This window comes from Pempheris klunzingeri, chromosome 11 (genome assembly GCF_042242105.1).
Source record: "Pempheris klunzingeri isolate RE-2024b chromosome 11, fPemKlu1.hap1, whole genome shotgun sequence".
NCBI classification, from domain to species: Eukaryota; Metazoa; Chordata; class Actinopteri; order Acropomatiformes; family Pempheridae; genus Pempheris; species Pempheris klunzingeri.
This window is the reverse complement of record NC_092022.1, coordinates 11,195,944-11,219,783: the sequence shown is the minus strand read 5'-3', so window position 1 is coordinate 11,219,783 and position 23,840 is coordinate 11,195,944. Positions and strand designations below refer to the sequence as shown.

At 43.6% G+C, this 23,840-nt stretch overlaps 1 protein-coding gene across 1 annotated transcript in view; it reads right to left on the bottom strand.

The window, feature by feature from the left end:
* The window catches only part of dip2ba (disco-interacting protein 2 homolog Ba), a 40,176-nt gene extending 16,610 nt beyond the window's left edge, over positions 1 to 23,566 (bottom strand). Inside the window, exons 1-7 of the mRNA XM_070839146.1 lie at positions 23,344 to 23,566; positions 3,764 to 3,835; positions 2,278 to 2,433; positions 1,983 to 2,108; positions 1,490 to 1,720; positions 1,271 to 1,399; positions 382 to 501 (exon numbers count right to left, since the gene is read on the bottom strand). Coding sequence (XP_070695247.1) covers positions 382 to 501; positions 1,271 to 1,399; positions 1,490 to 1,720; positions 1,983 to 2,108; positions 2,278 to 2,433; positions 3,764 to 3,835; positions 23,344 to 23,419 — 910 coding nt within the window. The 5' untranslated portion in view covers positions 23,420 to 23,566. The remainder of the gene's footprint in view (positions 1 to 381; positions 502 to 1,270; positions 1,400 to 1,489; positions 1,721 to 1,982; positions 2,109 to 2,277; positions 2,434 to 3,763; positions 3,836 to 23,343) is intronic.
* Between the last annotated feature and the right edge of the window lie 274 nt (positions 23,567 to 23,840).

Here is a 23,840-nt window from a genome sequence, read left to right as displayed (position 1 = left end):
ATAGTTATAGTACAAAATTGTTGATAAATCAAAACTGGGCAGATTTTTTTCTGTTGTGCTTCCATTAATTATACAAAAATAGTATTTTTCCAGTTATGTTAGCGAAGTTAATGGCTGTATGTGTAATAAAAAGAAATCTAACATAACAAAAGGTGATATTAAATCAGCAAAAAGTACCACCTACAATCAGTCTGACAGAAGAAACCCAATAAACTGTGAGATACTGTTTAACAGACTGTATGGGTGTGTGAATTTCATGTCATGATAAACATGCTCAAGTAAATAAGTGAGGATTTATACCTGTGATTATTTGTTCAACTTTTCCCATTTTTCCTAACAAAAAGGAATGCAGAACATGCATATGCACTCTGTGTGTCTCACCCTCTACAATTTCCTCAGAGTCATCAACGAAGAACTCGCTGAGTGGTGGTCTCTTGGGCCGTTTGAGTGTGTTTAACAGCTGCTGGATCTTAGTGGACACCCTGCTGTTGACAGGCACGCCTGGACAAACAGCGAGAAACAGCCACCGTCACAAACACGTGCAAGTAAACAGCCAAAAGAACACATGCACACCCACACATGCAGTTCTACTCTAACACAAATCTCTACTGTATCACACACTCTCACACAGGCAGATCCATACGCACAAGCACACAGTCTGATTCAGGGTCAGCAGCATGAAGGATTCAAAAAGGAAATTGGTACTTGAGGAAAGATTGACAGATTGAACGACCTTTAGGAAAACAAATACGAGGTTCTCTACGTCTAAACCTATGACACAAGACAGACATGAAGAAAGATAGACGGACATCAGGCTGGAAAGCAAGCTGATTTGGGCCTCTTCAGCATCCCTCCCCTTCCCTCCGGTTTTCGATTTATATTACCTTTTCTTTTTCCTTTTTTAAATGAAAGGCAAGACACGGACAGGATTAATGGACCCAAAAGAAAGAACACAAAAATTCTGTCATTAGCAGCATTCACCGCAAAGTGAAATGAGGATGATGTTGAAGATGATTCTGGGTGAACATGAGCAGATCAATTATTGATTTGAACACACTCCAATCAGTGCCGTCACTTCGTCGCACGGTCAATGCAAAACAAACACAAAAAAACTGCCATGATTAGAATGTAATCTGGAGAAGAAGATGAGCAACCAGTTGACAGTGAGCAGGTTTCAGGAAATAGAAAATGATGTGATTTTTTTTCTCCCCACATTAACATTCATACCACCAACAGACATTTCTAAATGTCTTGGCTTGTGTGAGTGTACCGTCAGCAGTATCCAGCATGCTGGAGCGGCTCTGTCCACGGCTCATCCCCCTGACTGCTGGAGGCAGGTCCACCCTGGAGCCTCTCTCCTGGGGAGTGGAGGACGTCACATCTGGGGGGATACTGTTGTCTGGAGGGGAAGGAAAGTGAACGTCACACACAGTCAACCATCATTATTATGTATTTGTTAATGTTGGAGCTATTTGTTAGTGAAGTTTACCGATGCGTGTGTGGGCCAGTACATCGGCCAACAAGGAAGCAGCAGGTTGGAGCTGGGGCTGGGTCTTGGGCTCTCCATGGGAGAGGGTGGAGGAGGCAGATGAGGACGTGGAGGAGCTTTGGACGGAACGGTTGATCCAGTAATCGGGGCTCTGCAGGTTCTGGGCTAGCACTGCACTGAGAGCTGCCTTTCTGCGCAGTGAGCCCTCATCCTCTGATGCAGAAGATGTGTCTGGTGGAAAGAGAAAATCCTGACTATTAAGATGGGTTTTTTTTTTTTTAGAACCAAAGGACAGGTTCAGAATTAGTGTGAATTTTGCTTGCCCTTGCACCAAAAGGAAGAGTCACCTACAGAGTGGCATTCCTACAGCTGTCTGGGACACTGTGTGACACCTCAGTAACGTGAACACTTAATTTAGCAGAGACTGAAGGTTACTGAATGAAAAGCAGATCACTGACCAGTTTTCCACTGAGTTCTGAGAAATCTACTTTACCTGGAGGCGTACAGGTATCTATGGGAGACTGGACAAAGGCTGAGCGTCTCTTGGTTGGCATGGGCAGCGCCATCTTCTCTTCTTTGTGTTTGGCCAGTGCTGCCTGCACAGCCTCAGTGTGGATGTCTAGATAAACGGTAAGAACAAACAGAGCGAGAGAAACATGAGATAAACAGACAGCAAGCATTTACAAAAAATGTATTAAAAAAGCAAGGTCACATGCTGAACCACATCTATTTAATGTGTTCGTTACAGTTTATGTTTTTTTAATGTATGCTGTATGTATGCTGCATACCCGATCTATAGCGCTCGTCCCTGGCCCCTCCACTGCGGTGTGCACGGTGGTGTCTGGAGGCTGAAGATGTGGAGGGGCCCGGGGCCTCAGGACTCGGGCTGGGGTCGGCACTGTGGCCCGGGGAAAGCTGTACATCTGGCAGAGACAGATCCGCATCTACAGCACAGAAGCAGGTATGTGCAAAGTCAGCCAAAAATGCATGTAGGACAACTGTGATAAACAACAAACAAACAGACACTGCTGGAAAGTTGCACAGTTTTGCTTACATAATGCCATTACAGCTACATGTAGGCATTAATATTATATGATACTCAGAGAAGCTCTCTAAATTTAGCCTCACTACAGAGCCTCTGAACATGAAGTAAAATAAGGACATGTACTTGACTGATGCAATTCATGAAACTGGGCTAGATTTGAGCAAATATATTTTTAGTCAACTGTCCTCTCCTCCCAGAGGGCCTGGCCAGCAGAGTCCCTGTGGAGATGATGGTTCAGTGGGATAAGGAGATATGAGGCGACAGCTGCAGGGGCAGAAAGTGGCCTTAGGCTTCCCAATACCTGCTTTTTACGTTCAGGGCAAGCTGCCCGTAACTCGACAGATAGCAAAACCCACTACCGATAACTGAGTTTAATTTAATTCAGATAACAAATATGAAATTGTGGAAATAGGTTTTTGGCAGTCCATTTCAACTCCCTGTGTGCTTGAGTCAAAATCAGGCCAAGGTTAAACAAGCAGGGAAGGCAGTGAAGTATTCTACTTATTAAATCAGCTTACAGTGACACATTAAGTGGGATTTTGTCTTGCTAATGTGGTGCAATTTTTCCAGAGGAAACACCACACCCTCATGCGAGTCAGCTGACTGAGAAGAACTGAGATCAGCTTACCAACAAGGACAGAAGTGACTGGCTCATAATAGTACAGTGAAACTCTGGTACTTCCCTACTTCTGTCACTGCTTGTAAACCGACAGTGGTTTACAGAAATTGTGTTCAAAAGTTCACACTTGACTGCACAAGCTCTGACGTACAAAGCGGTTTTGTTATTTTGAGGATTTGCTACAGTGGTGGAGTTATTAAAGAAGTTGTTAAATGTTACTGTGTTTGATAATCATGTGTGCAGTTCCCATTTTGGCCACTAGAGTGCCACAGAATGCCACAAATTCGCCTGGACAAAGGGAAACACAGACACAGTGGACAGTTACTTTTTATATTAAGCTGGGGCTAAAAAAAAAACACACATTAATATTGTTGTTTTTCATATTTATTTCTCTATACAGATGGGGAGGTACCATCAGCTGAGACGTAATTACCAACATAATGAAATCATGGTTTGATGAGTTCCTTTGATGTAATTACGGTAAGTTTCCGCATTTCAGAGTGACTGGCACCACCAGGATGAGGTGAAACTTGCGCAGGAAAGAGAGAACGGAGAAGGGCTTAGAGGTGAAATGGTGAAAAGCAAAGAGCAGAAGAGGAATTGGTCTTACTCGGCAAATGGGAGATGTAGGAGGCCAGCAGCTTGGCTTTCTTCTTCTCATAGCCCTTCTGCGTGATGTCACCTAGGAGAGAAGACAGCGACACCACACCGTTATGTTGGTCATAATTATCACACAAACACCAGTCAAATGTGCACGCAAACACACACGTAAACCAGATTAAATACAGGCGACACTGCTACACACACAAACACACGGCCTCTGCTTTAGCTAATACATTTGCAGGGGTTGAGTCATAATAATAATCCTCTTTAAACCAAATCTACTGAACTCCACATGTTGACGGCTCAGGCCATTTACAACTAGGCAAGGAGATAACACCATTGTTTGGCCTTACATTAGCCCCGGTGAACAAACATGATGAGTGCACAAAAACGTCCTCTGGGCTACGAAACCCAAATATGATTACAGCAACTTGCAGATAATCAAACCAGGCAGAGAACAATGGCAAAACTGAAGGCTATTGGTAACAGTTGGGATAGAAAGCAGAGCAAGAAGGAAGCCATGTGAGCCAGTTTCACATGGGACTCAACGATTTATTTCCCCCACCTCCCTCCCCTTTTTCCCACTGTACACCCAGCCCCACCCCTTCCCTTCCTCACTCGGCCTTGGACTGGCAGGACTCCCACCGCTACCAGAGTTTGTTGGAGAGCAACAGGGGCAAGACAAAGTCAACTTAACCGGGACCCCAAAACACACAATCTGTTTGTGCAGCAAATATGCATGCTAGACACACCCTATCTAGTTAACTAACATATATACACACTCCTCTTGTACACACAAACAATCCCATGACTGCAAACTCTCCCAGTTATTCCCCTTCCAGTGTCCAATGATAATGGCGTATACTATGTCAAGTGCAGTGTGCCAAAGGACTGCTTAGCCTCAATCCCAACACCTCCTCCACACTCTAAAGTGGTGACAACAAGTCACCTAGAGGGAGCAGGAGAAACTCAAAGATAACCGAGAGGAGAGGTTTGTGGGGGGTGAGGTGAAAAATGCATGGTGAGAGTCACTGGCAGAAGAGAGAGGGAAGAGCAGTGTGGCGTGTGTATGAATCAACAATGGAAAGAAAATGAGAAGAGAGGGGGGGGGGGGCAAAGTTCAACAGCAGATCGGAGGGTGGTGGGCTGGATAAGCCGGCACTGGGTGGGGAGTCCCATGTGTGATTCTGTATGTTGTGTCTTAAAACTTTCTCACACCCTTGGTCACAGTGTGTGATATTTGCCTGGAAAAACAACAGAATCACAAAGGAAGTTCTTCTAATTTGAGTTTTATTTCTGATCCTATCTGCAGAAAGCTCTTGAAGTTTCACAACACCGTGAAATCATGAGAAACAGGGGAGGAGGGAGGGAGTATAGGGAGTGGGCCACATTTGTAGAGAGGAGAAGAAGCAAAACAGAGGCAGTTTTAGAGAGAGGGAATGTGTGATTGAGCGCTGAGTGCTTTGTCATTCTCTGCAGAAAAAAAAGCTCAAAATGGGGTGGCCACCATTCAGCTCCGACTTCATGCCTGGGTTCACACACTGGCCTGAAATCGACAATGGCACAGTGGCAAATGCGCGTCACAGTCCCTTTTTCATTGTTTCTCCTACTCTTAAGCACGCTACAGACATGTTTATGTAGAGGACAACACTCAGACAGACATGCAAGCGCAGCAATCAGCAGCAAATTGATTGTAGTGGACTGGAGCATCATTGTTGTTGGAGACAGGGCTCTGTCAAGCCTGGTGCTGGTGCCCGAGTGGTGCCCGGAGGGAGGAAGGGAGGGATGGAAAGATGGGGAGGGAGGGGGGTGGGCGTCATTAACACAGACAGAGGAGAGTCTGTATTGGTGTGGGGCATAACAACAGGCGTTGACTGGCACAACCACACTGGCTCTATAGCTGGCAGTGGGCACAGAGACACTGAGGGCTCTGGGGTGAAAGACTGACTGTGACAGCTGCTTCAAAACAGAGGAAAAGCTGTAGGTTTGGAGAGCAAGAATGTGGCGTTTTGTGTGCGAGCATGAGCAAAACAGTACAGTGACTGTGTGCGTGAGTGTGTAATCTGAGGTCAGGGGACAGGATGTGAGCGTTACCCCACCCTGTGTGTGCGCTGCCAAAACCGTCTCCCTGCGTCTGTCTAGAGAAAGAGGAATGTGCTGATTGGAGAACACCGTACTAACAGAGAGGGCCAACTGGCCAGCAGAGCCAATTCATTGGCCAAAAACTCCCCTGAGGTGCAGGAAGTGAATGTGTCTGTGTGTACATGTGTGTATGCACAGCTGGTGCAGGTTAACGGGTGCTACAGTACATAGAGGAGTGAATGCTGACTGAGCCCGGAGCAGTGTGGCATTACAGGCCGTCTCTGTGAGATGTGTGTCAGTGTGTCAAACCAGGACCGTGTGTGTTTTGTTGTCCAGGCATATGCTGGATCTGTTCACCATAGTTTTGGTACTGACAGGATGTGTAAAAATGTCTTTTAAATGCACAAATCCAGTGACAAAGGTCATCTCATATCTGTAAACAATCATCATAATCCTTCCTCCTGTCAGCCTTTATGAGGCTGGTTGTGTAAACAGGCTGACCAATGAGGCCGTTTTAGAGCTCATTCGAGACAAGATGACAGTGACCCTGTGGCTCTTCCTTTAAACCACTGCTGTTGACCTCTGACCTCAGGACGAGTCATATGGAGGGCTGATCCTCTGACACCTGAGAGGAGCGCAGGGTCACAAACGGGATAGACACACACATCAACAGCATTCCCAGTTACACCAATAATTATGGCATAAATACATAGATTTTACACTAAAAGTCAGGCATCCGGGCATTAGTGACCACTTCAATTTTAATCTGCACTGGCATTCTCCAGTCTGATCCGCTACATTAGAGCCTTTTGTGTTTGTGCAGCTCATCTGGGCGCTGCTGTGCATCAATTCATGCACATCGCAATTGGTTGAAGCCATTAAATATATCTTCAGATTCCTGCAAATCTCCTATCAAATATGGTTAAACTGTATAAATAAAGCTATTCACATGTCAGGATGTGATTTAGCCTTCTAAACTTTGCCTAAAAGCGTAATTTCCTGAACTGTCCAACTTCTAAAAACATTTTGAGAAGAATAAAGTTGACTGATGCCTCTGTTTGGTGTCCAAAGTGATGCATCTATGATATTAAGTGGCTTCATGAACACCAGGAAGAAGTCTAATGCTCTCACGGACATCTCTGCCATCATTTCTACAACACTGAAAACCTTGTGATTATAAAGTAGATTTCTACCTCTTGCGTCCATCAAAGACAGAGACCCTCCCTCTTGAGGAATTCTCCAATAACACAGAACATTCAGATTATGGCTTAAATGAGAGACCAAAAAAACATGAGGTGCCATAGCACATTCTTTGTTTTGAAAGTCGTCAAGTTGCCAAGCAGCTGAAACGCTGAATCATCTGACTGACTGTAGCTGATACACTTAAAACGTTGTTTCTCACCTTGCTATTAACAATGGACTGAATATTTGGCTTTCTTAAACAAACCTTAAGAGGAACACTAATACCGCATCAATGGTGAGTAATGGTGAGTCAAGAACAGCAGTATGAGCACAGCACACAGTCACAGGAAGGGCTACAGTTATATGAGCACGCTGTGTGTGGGTGGGGGTGGGGGGTACACAATAAAACACAAATTAACTGCTTCAAATCCAAACCTAAAAGCACCTCTATCCAAAAGTAGGACTCCAGGTCATTTAGCAGTGGGTGAAATCGGAATTAGAAGAGGATGTAAAAGGATTTTTGTGTTTTACCTTGATAATCTAAGTGAGCAATTTAATTCCAGCTGCAGCTATCAGGAAACGGCATTTTGGTACAAGCCTCAGACATTTACATAAAACTTCAATAACAAAGCCAGTGCACTCAGCGGCTACTCTACCCATCAGAGTAACACCTGCTGCCAACTAATACACTGTGCCGCTCCCTTTTCTTCTCAACTGGTATTAGTTGGCTCGTGAAACACGGTTCTTAATTTTGGAAAATGCTCCTCTCTGTCTGAGAGGCTTAGTGAAGCAGTTTTTAAATGCCAACATTTTATATCCGTTTTCCGTCGGAGCACATTTTCTTAAATCAAAAACCTACTAGCAATTTGCAAAAGCAAGTTTGGAAGTTCTTTTAGTTGTACAGCGGAGGCACCCTGGGTTATAGATGATGATTGTGGCAGTAAATCGACATGTTTCTACCAACAACTGAGGGACCAGATGATGAAAACACTCCAGCAGAACCTGCAGTGTAGCAAAGCAATAACCAGAATTACTTGTCTGTCTAAACCTATATATGCAGTGAGGACTTTGAGGGAATTTAATAAAAGGTAATAAGTGTATATTTGGGAGAGGAAGTGAAGAGGGTGGACTCAAGTGTCAAATCAATAAAAACTGGACTGCACTCACAACACTGCTTTATGTCTATTAGTGTGTAAGTTCATAGAGAAACACAAAACACAAACGGAGTCATATTCCTTGTATGTGTTCACCTGCTCGGCCAATAAAGCAGAATCTGACAGAACACCAAGTTGTAGCCGTGACAGCACACAGTGCTTCAAATATGGACGTCAAAAGACTCGCACACATCTTCAACCTTCCAGCACAGACGACCTGTAAGATCAGTGTCACCAATTCATGATATGGCGTTGAATAATGACCAGAAAGGTGTTTTTTCCTAATACAATGGCATCACAGGTGGATATAAAATGTCACCACTTCATTATTTCATCCTTTTAGACATTTGTGTGAAATTTTGTCATAATGAATGTATGAATTCTTGAGTTATGGTCAAAAACATTAGGTCAAACTGACCTTGACTTTTCACCTTTGACCACCAAAATCTTATCAGTTCATTCATGATTACAAGCAGGTGTTTGTGGCAAATTTGAGGAAATTCCCTGAGATATGGGGATGGACAGATGGATTGACAATCTGAAAACAGTCACCAGCACGGAGGCATAAAAACAAGGATTTGGGGGTCTTAATAACAGTCAGAGGTCACTTTTGGACTAATGTTTCCTCTCTAAAACAGAGCGATGAGCTAATAGTGGATGCTAACAGACAGAGAGTCTGGATTGTAGTTTACACGCGCCGATCCACCAACGTGCCCCCCCACTCCCCAAAAACAATCACATTAAAGTCAGTAAAGTACAGCACAGACGTACAAGATTTGCGTTGTGTGTATGTGTGGTGAGGGCACTGAATGGCTTTAGTGATCAGCTGATGAGTCTCTGCACCACCAGCTTACACTAACATCATGTATGAACAAGCTTTACCGATTTACATGTTAAATGAACAACAGACAATGAGTCAGTTTTTTTTACTTCTCTGTGTACGATGTGGCAACAACACTGATGTCATCCCATCAAATATGGTTTGTGTATTGTTTTCTGTTAAGGTTTCAGGACACATCCACACTGTACACAGACCACTGCAACCCCCTTACTTACACACATGTATTCAGCCCCCCACTGATATAGCTCTGTAATTACTGTGGGCAGATTAGCCTGGTGACATCCAGATTTGGGAGGAAGTGACATGACTGCTTCTGCCACCCACAACTTCCTCTTGCCTCACAGTATCGGTTCCTCTCCCAGCATGCACACAGGCACCTACATGTTACAGGTTACTTGCAACAACATGACACACACACTTGCTTAGATTAGACAGATAGTGGTAAATAAAACCTTCCTTTGACATTGTGAGAATCATCCAGCGTTAGCATTTTTGGCTCTATCCTAATCTGTAATCTGAGATTACATCTAACCTAACAGATTACATCGCGCCGTCTGGACATTTGTGTGGACGAGCTAAAAGGATAGACGACAAAAATGTCTGAAGTGAGGCTGGCCTCCAAGCCCGTAGTGCAGGACTGTCCTCTAACCCTGTGAGGTCATGGTCGGGCATCTAGCCAGCGATAAGGGTTCCATGTGCACAAAGCTGTCTGTGTTTATCAGTGGCTTACTGTGTGTGATAAATGTGACGTAAACATACAACACTGTTACAATTCAGTCTCAGGAGAAATAGATACCAATAGTAGAAAGCTATTCTCCCGTAGGGGTTTTGGTGAGAAGATGACAGAGAGGAGACGCACAGAGCACGAAGACAAACACTCACACAAACAGCCACAGTGTGCACATTTACATGTAAATACACACATAAACACAAGGGCTGAGAGAGGAACTAACGTCACCCACAGGATCTTATTTATAGAGAGCAGAAACACAAAAACAACGGGCGGACTGTGCTGAGAACATGGGTAAATAGCACTCGGCAGGAAATGCAAATGAATGAGTCTGACACCAAGGCCATTTAATGGCACCTGGTCGTTAGTTAAAGGAGATGTTTGAATCTTATCTCTATTCATGCTTTCATGTTCATGCTCTAAAATGGAAGCAGTTAGACGAGAAAAAACAAAGTCAATTCCCATACAGGACTTGCATTCCCATGCATGATGTATTCTTTCACTTTATTACTGTGAACTATAGCTGCAACACTTTGATCAATTAGTTAACTGACAGAAAAGTATAAAGGCGACTATTCTGATAATTAGTGAGGCCTAATTATTCAAGAAAATACAAAAATTCCCTTGTTGCAGCTTTGATATTGCAAAGGTTTGCTGCATTTGTCTTCTGTGATAGTAAGTTGAATAGCTTTAAGTTTTAGTCTTAGCTAAGCAATCAAGGACATAACATTGAAATGGGCTTTAGGATATTTAATTTATGAAACATTTATAGATGTAATGTGCACTTAAAAGAAGAGAGTACGTTACAAAATAATGGGAATCCCCAATCAGTATTTGGTTGGTTGAGGTATTGGAGCTTGTCAATTACCAGAAAACTGAAGAAACCTCCACACCCTTAAGACTGTGTAGTAGTCTCAAAGCAGGTACTTTTCCTCAGTGTGTCAGCAGGTGAATCACAGCTATTGAATATCATCAACAATCAGTCCTCACTCAGGGAGTATTTTCTTCATGCCTCTAAATTGACTGAAACATTTTACAAAGACCTCTAGGACCAATGTTTTCCACTCCAAAAGCAGGCCTACAGTTCCTCTGGGAGCCAGCTATCCCATGTGGGGGTTCTCAGGCAGACAGGGAGGATGAAGTGATCTCTGGATGGCCGAAGAAATCTGCTGGGGGAGTGTGATGTCTTCTGACAGAATCTCCATTGGAAACAGAGATTTGGTTTCTATTTGGTTGCTTTAAGGGTGGAAACCAGCAAGTTAACTGTCAAATTATGACTGAGTAGGGCTGGGCAAAATATGGCTACTTATCATTTATTACTGTCATCATATGTAGGATTTTTTTTTTTTTGCACAAATCTTTAACAATAAATAAAAATTCAAGCTATGAGGACACCACTGCTCAAGGTCTATTTGAAATTTTAGTCAAGGTCTTAAAGTTTCTGGTGATGAATTATAAGGAAAATATATACACAAAAAAATAAAAACACAACTTTTGTATTTAATATTTAGTTTTAGCCATGAAAACTCTAAAGGGGCACAATATTACGGATCAGGAGGTTAACAAAGCTAAGTGCAACAAATGTTTGTACCCAGGATGAAGTACCTGATCTGGCAGTGTCAGTCCCAGCTGATTTCAACTTACCATTCAAGTTCGTCACCAATGTCAACTAGACTACTTGTTTCTCTCCATCTTATCAGATACTATGACATATGCTGATATCAGAAGAACATCTTCTGTATTTTGTGGCACTTTAATGATTAAGGGTCATTAATTTCAGTTTATTAGTTGCTTTGCAGCCATTTACAACTACCAAGTTAGTAGGACAGATCATATTATGGATCCTTTCACTATTCTGAGGCATCTTCTAGTGGAAAAATTCAATGAAAAGAATTTAAAAAGCAGAATAAGCATGCGTGCATGTTTGCCAATAAAAGGGCAGTAATGAGTGGAGATAATAAAGGATGTAACGAAAGGTGCAACTAGTACTGAAAACTGAAAGTGAAACCACTAGTAGGACAACAGCAAGGTGGGACACCAACTCACAGTGCACATATACACATCAAAGTCACTGTGTTAGTACCCTGAATGTGAGGAAATCAGACACTCATTCATCCAAGTAAAACACATGCATACATTTGAACAAACAAGCCCACACACATATAAACATGCTGGCCAATATTTAATTCTACTCTTCAAGACCTTCCTGTACGGGACAAAAACACTTCAGCTTAATTGTGTTGGTCCTCCCGAGATCGAAATCAGACTGGACTGGCGGCGTCCTGAAGTTATTTTTGCCAAAGAAATAAAACTAATGCTCCTTCTAAGCTTTCAAAGCCTTCACATTCTGTTTGAGTGCAGATGGAGTACTGCCCTCCATTACTTATATTACATTGTGCATTTTATATTGGCAGAGACAGCACTCTTAGGCCAGCATTTCTACTTTTGGCTCATTGAGAAACTGACTGAATAAGAGAGTACATTCACATTTAGGTCCACAAGCCAGAGAAATAAACTTTTCCACCATGAGCCAAGCCATATCACCGATTCCTGACACAATGACTTTAATGAAAATGTGGCACTCCCGTCTCATCTGTGCTTCTACATATATACTCTCACACAATAATAAGGCTCAAAGTTTTTCCCTGAAGACAATGCCAGACATGTTGTGCAATCCTGGCAGTGACGAGCTGTTCTTTAGATAAATTCAGAGCGCGTTACTTCATCAGACTGATAAGACTCTCGAACAACTGTAGATGGTTCATTGCTGAGTAAGACGGGAACAGCTGACGTCAGACAGGAACAAGTGGGCTGCATGTTAGTAAGCAGCAAAGGTTAATGTAGTTTATTCTCCAGTCAGGCTGCTCTAAAGCACGCTAACACCCTGTTGAGACATTATGACTTGTCATAATAGTTAAAGCACAGGTGCATTTAAGCGACATCATCCAGTTTGGGGTTGAATCACAGGTATTGTGGATGCTGGCACATTCACGGGGACACTTAAAATAAAACCCAGCCATTATTCATGCTATTATATTCCTGTTATGATAAATGATGCTGTGAAAAAGGTCTGTAAGATGCCAACACATGTTGACAGGAAGCCAGTTCAAACTACTGATGGTATATCTGTTTCTGTGACAAAAAATCTCAGCATACATTCTTTAAACTTTAAGGAATACTTAATTATTTTTGGAAATGCCTTTATTAGTTTTTTCGCCACGAGTTGCATGAGAAAAACGATGCCGGTCTCGTGTTTGTGAAGTATGAATCCAGAGCCGAGAGCAGTTATCTTAAACATAAAGATTGCAAGCAGTGGGAAACAGGAAGCTTAACTGAGAAATCTGCCTACCAGCACCATCTTGATTGTTAGATCAATACCTGAACCTAAATGTAAAAAGACAAGTCGTCGTCTTACAGGGAGTTACGAGCTCTGACGGCAGCCGGGTGCGATGACTTCCTGGAGGCCTGTTGTTACCACAAGATTTCTAAGCTATTAGCAGAGAATCCAGGAAGTCAGGTTTGTAGTTTCCCTATACTTACAGTGTTTATGCAAATGTATACCCACAATAACAAAGTGAGTCATATAATTATTAGTGAATATTTTTATGAAACCATCTAACTAGCATTAAACTAATCTAAGAGCAAAATTAAGATTGATCTGCCAGTTCAGACCAGTCTCTGTGAGACCGGCCCCTGGTATTGTTAAACTGTCACAGCTTAGTGGGACACTTGAAGAGAACAGAGCCACCACTGATGCTATTAGTAAAAGCCTTGCTTTGTTGTAAAACAAAAAGTTAAAATGTCTGCTGTTGAAAATGCACATTCCACAGCATAAACCGAGCTATGTGAGTTTGTTTGTCACTTCTTCTGTCATCTTCTTGCTCACTTATTTCACCTATGAAGACAGTGTAACCAAGTCAGTGGGTTAACTCAGACTTAATTCGGCCCACTGTGAAGAAACAGAAAAAAACAAAGCAGAGACTTATTTAGACAGAGGCGTCCTGGCCTGTTTACTGCATGACAGAGCGGTGTTTCGGCATTGCTGGGTAACCAGAGTGAAAGTGAGCAAGTGGTGTCTGTTTTCACTGTGGCTGTGTTGTAGCCAAGAGATACGAAGGGTCAGAGTCAGATGGGCCTGACCTGTGGTTCACTGAGCCTTATACATCAACGGAACTTATCACCTGTCAGTTCTGCTGTCATTAGTCATCACACGAATGTGGTCAGTGAGTACATAAGACGACATATAACCAAGCATGTGCCAAATCAACTTGAGCTTAGCACATGTCCGAAATACACAGACTAAAGTTGGATTTCTGGCTCTGAAAGCTGGGAGACCCTCACCAACACAGACCTGCTTCCCACATCATCAGTAGTGAAAGCTGTAGTTTTATACTGGTTATTAAAATTTCTGAGTGTCTCATTAAATCAGTTGCACAAACCTGTATGTGTGGACACGTTGTTAAAGTCTTTTTACATGCAAATTACCACATGATTTGTTATGAACTGTGATCTAACAAGGGCTAACCTGGCTTGACCTGGTTTTCTGACTTGGTTGTACTATAATGCGGTCAACTCGAGTGTGATGTCCCGTTTTCCACCTCCAAGGTAAATAGAGCGCTGCATTAGCGATATCTCCATGTTCCATCTTGAGATGACATATGCACAAAAGATGCTCCTGGACTCTGCTTAATTGCTTGTGGATGATGGGTTAAAAGAGGACATTAATGCAGAGGGAGTAATGTTAACCAGGCAGCTGACGCATTAAATCAATATTATAAGCTCATAACAAGGCATGAGTGGCCTTTGAGAAAACACTCACTTCCCGGGTGTTGAGTCTACAGCTGACATTGAAACCTCACAGGCCTTATTGCTTACGTTCGCCCTCTGGACAGCTCATGGTCCTGACCTCCCACCGCCCGCTGATTGCAGTCATTAAACAGCCTGTCATCAGGATGGGACTCCATCGCTGCTCTGAAAATGACAGCTCTGAATCTGTGATGGCATTCAACAAGGTGCAACCACAGAGGTGAAGTGTAAAAAAATGAAAATAAAAAAAAATACAGCGTGGTGAAAAAAAGGTTGTATAAATGCCTGTCAAGCTGCAACACACATAACCGATTGTGTCAGCGAAAACATTTCACTTCATGTGGAACCGAAGGTGCAAGGTTACAGGAGAGTGGTAGTGAGGCGATGTTCGCAACAAGCCTCTCACTACAACACGGGCAGGTAGGGGATTCGATGAAAAGTGTTGTGACAGAGGGAAAGGTGAGAGACTCGACGGTGAAACAATGAAAACTGGTATGATCCTGTATCTTCACCAATACAGGTACATTTGAAAACCACGCTGCCAGAGCTTAGCCACCAAATACAGATCTTTCCAGAAGCTCTCTGCAAAGCGGATGTATATGCCAACTACTGCGGTGATGGTCCGAGACTGAAGAGAAAATTCAGTTGGATAATCGTGGGATATAACTTCTAGCGGCTGTCTCACAATCACAACCAGATGATTTTGGTAACAGACAACAGTCATCGGCGTGTCGTCACTGTCTGTGGGAGCGCGTAGCACGACACAAACCTACAGTTAAACGAGGGCCTCCCACTGATGCTTGAGCGTGAGAATACTGTGTTCATATGCTGTCACTACTCATGTGGCATATCTTTAGCTATAGAAATCATCTGAGCACAGTCAAATTCAATGCTAGCATTACAAAATCTAGTCCAGTACTCATAACGCAGATCAGGCTTGGCAGCAAACTAATTTTAGCTAATCTCTCTTTCTATGGCCAGAGTTGTAGCTGTGATTTTACTGAGCGCCAAAATAATAACTTAATGCTTCCATTCGAGGCATTAAACATACAATATGTGGACCCGCTCCAGCCTGGAAGCCTGTGCTATTGACAGTTAGGGATTAAGAGGTTGAAACCACACCCATTCGACGTGTTTTCATGGCCTTTGTTTTACCTCTTTCTCTGGGGAGTTGAATTAAAGGGGTCCATGACTAAAAGCCAAACTCTACACAATGTGCACTGAGGGGAAAAGAGGGAAGATACACATCAGCTTGTTGAGGGGGTTTCCTGAGGACTTCTACTCACTGGGAATTTTCGATAACCCTTTGGCAAATGCAAGGCGGGAGTCCAAAAGAAAAAAAAAAACAACAACCCAATGAGAAATGACCAGCAGAGAAAGCAGTTGACCTTTTGGAAACTTTCATTGTACATATACAGCAGGACTGCTTTACCCCTGAGCTCTGGTTTCCCATCAGCCCTTCCTGTGACGCAGGATTGCGCTTTCATATATATAGAAACTGACCAGCAGCTGAGAAAAAAAAAACCTGTGTTCTCCACATGCTGTTCAAAGGCTGTAGTGACCAGCTGTGGATGATCAGCTGAAGAGTGACAGAGTGACAGAGAGACAGAGAGAGAGAGAGAGAGAGAGAGAGAGAGAGAGAGAGACTATTAATAACATCATTTACCACATACTCTGGCCATAAACCTGCTGTTTATGGCTACATGGCTAGTCAATTCAACAGTTAATGCTCAATTATAGTTATAAAAGTAATTCCTTTTTGCAGTCAATTTTTAAATTTATCCATCCGTTGTCTATACCGCTTATTCATAAGGGTCGCTGGTGGGCTGGAGCCAATCCCAGCTGACACTGGTTGAGAGGCGGGATATGCCCTGGACTGGTCACCAGTCAATCACAGGGCCGACAGATAGAGACAGACAACCACTCACGCTCACACTCACATCTACAAGTAACCAGTTAACCTAACCGGCATGTCTTTGGACTGTAGGAGGAAGCCAGAGTACCCAGAGAAAACCCACGCAAGCACAGGGACGTTCACGGTTCAAACCACAAACCTGCCAGCCAGCCAACGGATTCGAACCTGAAACCTTCTTGCTGTGAGGCCACAGTGCTAACCAACATTAATATAATTTTAGTACTGGAGGGAAAACAATGATCCTATTATCACAAATGTCCCCTTAGTCTCCAAGTCTCAGGAGATTGTGTCGAAAGGACCTCACCATTCCAAATCTAAAAAAAAATAAATAAAGATTTTGACATTTACAGGCATGTTTTTGGGCTGTTCTGACTGCTTTTGCTGACGGCTAACTAGCCATCTAACCTGCTAGACGACATCAGTGAACTGACTTGTCTGCAATGGATTGAGCAAACATGTACAAAGTGAAGGGATCAATGTGAATTTGGTCGTCGCATGGAAACACTTCATACTTACACCTGCATCGCCACACAGTAATAACACGACTTTGACAGCAAACAAAGTATATTGGTATGACGTGCCAATGGCTGCTTGCATGGTTGGAAAAAAACTAAGCATCTTTTGGTCAGCAAAAATATGCACACAATTTGTAGATAACATGTTAAGAACATCTAAAACCAGTGGAATGATGCTTTAACAATTAGCATACCTATAGGAACTTTCTCCATGGGTCAGACAGCAGGCTGATTGGACTGAGAAGGGCAGTTTCCAACAGGCCGTGGTATTTCACACACAACCCATGGGCGTAACAGTGACCCACATGTAGCGGCCAACTAGCCTGTTGGTTGGATGTGGAAGTGTTTGCTACTGGCTGCTGTCTACCAGCCAGGAACATTAGCCTCAGTGTGAAAGAAATACACACAATTAGGACTGACTCCTTGGGACTTTGAGAGGGTGGCCTCCACTGCAAATAATGGAGGAGCTTTTGTGTCAAAGAGATGCTTGTTTTCTCCTCCTCAGGCATGAAAGCGAATTTGTCTTGCCAGCCAGGTCTATTTATATTCACAAGAGCATTCTTCAGCATTAGCACAGTCACATGGCCCGCTGGGCAGTGGATATAGCCTAGCGATACATCGGAGGGGCTCGGCATCAGCTCCACAGTCAGCCAACACCATAAAAACACAGCCGTACTTGATTTCTGTTTCCCTACCACTGAGTTCATCAGTTAGCCTGCGAGGTATAAATCACATCAGTCAACATTGTCTGGTGTGTCACAGCCTCGGCTCCCGACTAAATGACTCCAGGCCACATAAGCGTCGAGAGGGAAGATTGCGCAATGTAACGTCAGAGAGGTGCTTCACTGGCAGGTTCGCCCCACTTGAGATTACAGGTTGGTTAAGTGGTGAATGAAGGTGGGTGAGAAAAGGGTCTGAGGGCAGAGAATCCCCATTCAGTCTTCCCTTATGATGAGTCACGGGTGGCATCACGCCTTGACTCAGTAAACAGCCCAGTGAGCCAGGAGGCCAAAACAGGTTCTCTCACTTTATGGTGGATGGATGTGCCCTGGAGAAGAGGACACACCTAATTGCAGTGACTCACAGGTTCACAAAAAGCAGGAAACAGGCTCACCTCGCCTCTTGTATTTCTGCAAACTGTGAAATACATAAACACCCTCTGTATGTATGTATGCTTAATGTAATGCGAACTTTTATTCATAGACTGTGGGGACCTTCTCTATCTCCAAAGGAAGGTCGGAGCACAGAGCAGCACCATGTCAGTGACAAACTACCACATAAGAGGGGACCGAGGTCCTTAACGGCCCCTTACACACATTATAATTCTATTTTATACCTTCCATGTCCTGACACAGGGTAATAATTCAGTATAATCATAATACGTTATCATTTCACACAATTATATTGTCTATATCATTCCAAGCTAACTATAACAAAAAAATAGGAAAATTGGTAACACGTATGTACTATGTACACAGAAAAGTGATCAGTAGAAGAAAAAACAACTCTTACTAATATTGCTCATGTCTGCCGTATCTTCCAGCCCTACTTGACATCACATGTGAGCTCGCTAAACAAGTTCAGCATCTTCTTCTTCGTACTAAAGTGACTCTGACACACCAGAGATGTGCTGATATGGAGGGCTGACGAGTTGGATGTCAACACATCTCCTGGCACTAAGTCAAAGGAGTCCAGTTGGCTTCGCTTTCCTATGCATGCCTCGACTTCTACCTGTGAAGCATAAAGAAGTCACGCTCGCGAACCACACAAACCAACACACCCACCCACACCCACACCACTCTGTGAGGGTGTCCTGGTATTTAATGGGAGCATGTGAATAATTCAGCCTACAACAGGTCTGGAGGAGGAAAAGGGACTGCTGCCATCATTAACTATTCACAGTACAACAGTATTATGACACATGCACACACACACAAGCATGTGCAAACATACTGAAAACGCACACAAGCACACACATGAAGTAGGACCAAGGCCAAGAGTGCCCAGCCATCTGCTTGGACCTAAGGCTTTGGCTCTGAAGCTATGAGGAGGAGGATTTCTGCTTTTCTGGATTGTGACCTATTGGGCGCTAACAGAAGCACATATGACCCAAATAGCTAAGCAGAAAATTAGAACGTGACATGGAAACTCTCGTTTTTAAAAGGTAATTCAAATGTGGTGAGAAATTACAGTGGAAGGTTTGAAGTTGTCTCGCGAGCAGGTCTAGGCAATAAATCAATTTTACTGCTTATCATCTATCTTCATAATCGTATTGCCTCAAAACCCCCCCGTGATGAGTAAACATTGTTCGCAGCTGTTGCTATGTCTAATGAATAAGATCTAAAAACATACAGTGTTGCAGCAAAACACAATAAAGCCATTGGTCTAAATAGGATAAACATGGATAAACATGTCATTTTGAGCTGTAAATAGCTTCATGGGAAGTAGATGAGTAGTCTGTGACTGCACTGTTCCCAGTTTGCTTTGGCCGGGGACACTTGTTGCATATCATCATCCCCTCTCTCCCTCCCCATGTTTCCTGTCTCTCTACAGTGTCAACCGTCCCAAAAAATCCCCACTGTATTATTAGTCTTAACGTATTGAAGAGATAATGCTGTTTTAATCATAACAATATATATTTTGAACATATATCCCTCTCCTATTCCCAGGAGAAGTGCACTAGCATTTGGTAAAGCTGTTAAAAAAGCATGTTGCAACAGTTTACAAAAGCTGTGAAATTATGAATTTTGGGGTAGAGATTTCAGCTTCACAACAGTGTGAGAAGCCCTTATTCCTCTTTCCACCTTATCAACAAGAGCTTTGCGACACATGAGTTTGAGTTCGAGGAAATGTCTGTTGAGTGTCCGTAATCTGTCTCAGAGTAAGCACTTTGCCTGGCTAGTTACAAAATAACAGTTTGCGGCATGTCTCATTCATAAATAATCTAGAGAGAAGAGATATGTTTTCACAGACGACTTCTCCAGTTGGGAGGGGAGTCTTCCATCAGGTTTTGCTCTAAATGCTGTCACTGATTGCTAGGGTCAGTGGGATGGATGGCTGATACAGACTGGGTCCATATCAGTGCTGCCGTCCTCTCCTGAAGGCTTTCTCTCTTAATCCAGCAACAAGCCAAGTCTGCTTCTGCTGCATCTGAATGCTAGCTGGATGAGTGGCCTAGAAAGGAAGCAACTGGCAATAATCCGGACTCTCTGTCTGCACATACTGATCGTAAACACAAACAAGAGACCAAGACCGCATCTCCAGAGATACAGGGAGGAAATGCCAATCACTTAAAGTTGTATTTTAATGTCAAAGCAGCAGCTAGGCCTGGGAAGCCCAGCTACAACTAATCTCCATGGAATTTAGCTTGTGTCAGCAACTTTAGACGTCTGTGTAGCATGCCTGACAGTTGGTGGGAGATGTCAACCAGGTAGTGAGGGAAGAACCAGACATGACCTCTTACCCCTGGCCCAGTTGAGAGACGGCAGGGTGAGCGGGGTGAACCACTCCCCTCAGTTGTACACACTATACGTCATCTTCTCAAGTATGACCACTCACCAGCCCCCCACCCACCTTCTCTTCCTATGGAGGCAGCTCATTCCAACGTGCACACAAAGGCTGGTTCAGCTGAATGGACTAAATGGCAGCAGAGCTCCTGGCCACTGCGGCTCAGGCCAGCTGAATGGTCCTCATTGTGTCCCCATGGTCACAGGGGGCTAGCAGAACTGGGTTGTTTTTTAAGAGGCCATTTGGCAGGCCTGTGTTCTTATCCGAGCAACGCAGGAACAGGCATTTCCACTTGGTTCAGAGGAGGATTTGTTATGGACTCAAGAGAAATAGCCCATAAGGTGATGACATGCCGCGTGTACCCAGTCACGACCCAGGGCTAGCTGGCTTGCACTGCAAACATTAACATTTTTAGCTATCACAACATTTTTAGCTGGTTGAGATGACATTTATTCTTCTACATTCAATACTTGAGAGCTGCAATCCGAAAAACACTGCCATGAGCAGCTATGCTGTCACACAATACATGGAACGCACACAAGTCAACATGGCCTCCAGGATGGTTGTTCTTTTTTATATATCAGTATGTATTTTGTTCATCGAAACCAACTCTCGTTTCTCGCAAGCATCTCTACACACACAAGACCAATTCCTGTTTGAAACTTCACTGTCACATTTGACTTACCAGAAATTAACATGACATGTTTTTCACCATCACAACAAGCAGGTTTTGAGTCCGGACAAGACAATAGTAGATAGTAAAAGACTAGCTGGAATCTGAAATAAGCACTTAACAGTGAGGAGACATGGATAAAAACCTCTGTCAATATTACAATATCATAGGTTGTGGTGGAATATGTTACATGGAAAATAAATTGAGAATTTGTTCATGTATAAAATGATCAGACATATATGTCTTCTGCTGGGTAATAAAACAAATGAAACACCTGACATATCAAAATGCGAACAATTCTGATCAGTGCTTCATAATATTGCCCACAGTATACCTAGCAACACTAAAGGGATAGTTACCACAGCATAAACAATGTATAATTAATATGTCAGAATCACAGCAGACAAATCTCTATCTATCTATAAATATATCTATACATGCACATACGATATAACAGTGTTAAATACTCAGTGTGTAGTGTAAGTGTAAACCCTTTGTAATTAATGGGCTCAAACATCCAAAACCACCAACATAACTCTTCAAGATGTCAGGAAAGAACATTAAATACTGGCTGATCTACACCTGGAGAACACATTAACCTTAGAGGTCAGTCAGCTCTTAAAATACCTGCGGATGCGCTAATATAATCAGCAGTATAACAGTCATTAGCTTGTCAATAAGTATTTTGGTCTTTTATTGTGCTGTGCCAACTAATATAACTATCAAATGCAAAAGAACTACATTGTGAAGGTCTTTTACAGCACCATGTTCATTTTTTATTGAAGAGTCTCAAATATGCAGATCCAAACTGTTGTCAGCTGTATATAAGATAAGATAAGATATTCATTTATTAGTCCCACAACGGGGAAAATGTCCAATTCACAGATATGAGTGGGAAAATATCTAATACTGGTTATCAGTTCCAAAAAACCATATCACGCACTGAAATAACCAAATATCAATGGCCATGGATAAGTAGACACTGAGAGGTCGATGCGATGGATGACTGGATTCGGTCACCTATGCTTGAATAGTGTAGCCCAGGTGCCATGAAGCAGGGGAATGGGGACACTGTCAGGGATGTGACAGTGGGTGTACGGAGCAGGAGAGGGGCTAGCAGCTGCTCTGGGGGAGGGGTTGATATGCACTACACTTTGGATGAATGAATGGTTGAGATACTTGCACACTACAATAAATAGACACAGCCATCACCCACCAACATCCGCGGGAGCAGAACAAACAGCTGTGTACACCTGACACAGACCTCACAGGGCAGCGGAACCCAGGATGAGTAGCGCGGGCAGGTAAACCTATAATTCCTGTAATAGCAGGTTTACACGGATGTATAAGGCTGCGTACACATCTTGTTTATCGCTGTATTTGGTAATTACTGACAGTCATCCATAGCAGACTGTATCTTCTTATGACACCGGAGCAGATGATGACTGCAGGCTTTGTCATTACACCTCAACACTAGTCATGGTGACTCACACTTTTACTGCAATAAATCTTTTTTTTTTTCTCTTTCTTTTTTTTTGAATCAACTGAAACCTGAAAACAGATGTCAAGTACAAGGCCTGTCTGATGTCAAACTGGAGGCCACGTGGTCACATGTGAATCAAATCCCAAACATATGGAGGAGTACAACAAGGGTGACAGCAGACGGGTCAAGCCCTGATGGCCAGACCTTGCCTCTGGCCATCCTAGTCTGTCAGACAGCTACACACACACACACACACACACACACACACACACACAGACAGAGGTATAGCTTTGACATTCAATCACACAGCAAACGAGATTTTTCACAGACACACATCCTTAAATCGATGCTTTGCTTTTAATGACCTCCTGAGATAAAGGAGACAGAGGAAATGGACGAAAGCCTTTCTCCTCTTCCTCTTTCTCCTCCTGCTGCTGCTGCTGCTGCTCCTTGTCATGCACTGTTAGCTCGGGTGTCCACATCCTGTGCTAGCACTGAATAAGCTAACTAGGTGGCACAGCTACACAACCGGACCCGTGCTCTCATTCAGCTCATCATAAAGTAGAGCAGGAGCAGGGAAAACCGCTGCTTTAGTCGATGCTGGCTAGCCCAGACAGCTGAGACACACAGCTAGCTTGAAAATCTGCCATAGCATCCCCCCCTCCTGGTCCCCTCCACCGGCGCCCTCCCCTCCTTTACCTTCAGACAGCTCCAGATCCAACTCCGCCAATTGGTCTCTAACCTCTTTTGGCAAATCCATGCCGCGGTCTGCCATGACTTCGCCGATAAACACGAGAGCAGTCCGGCTGAAAAGGGGACCAGACGGTCGCGGGGCGGCGTGAAAAACAAAAGAAAAACTAAACGCCCTGTCTCAAGACACAAAACAGGCATCGGAGTGGGAGAGACGGTCCATCCGCACGGCTGGTCCCTCCGCCATGATGGGAGACACTCACCAACGGCAGCCAGCGGTCACGTGACTGCGTTTACCTCGCCTGTAGGTTGATTCACTGCATCCGAGCACACACACACACACACACTGACACACACACACACACACACACTGACACTGTTGCTCCCTCTGGCGGCTCACTGGCAAAAACACACACATATCTTACTTAGAGGTCCCATCTTCTGCAGAATGCACTTTTTAAATGTCCTTCCCACAAACACGCGTGTCCCCGGGGTGTTCAGAGACC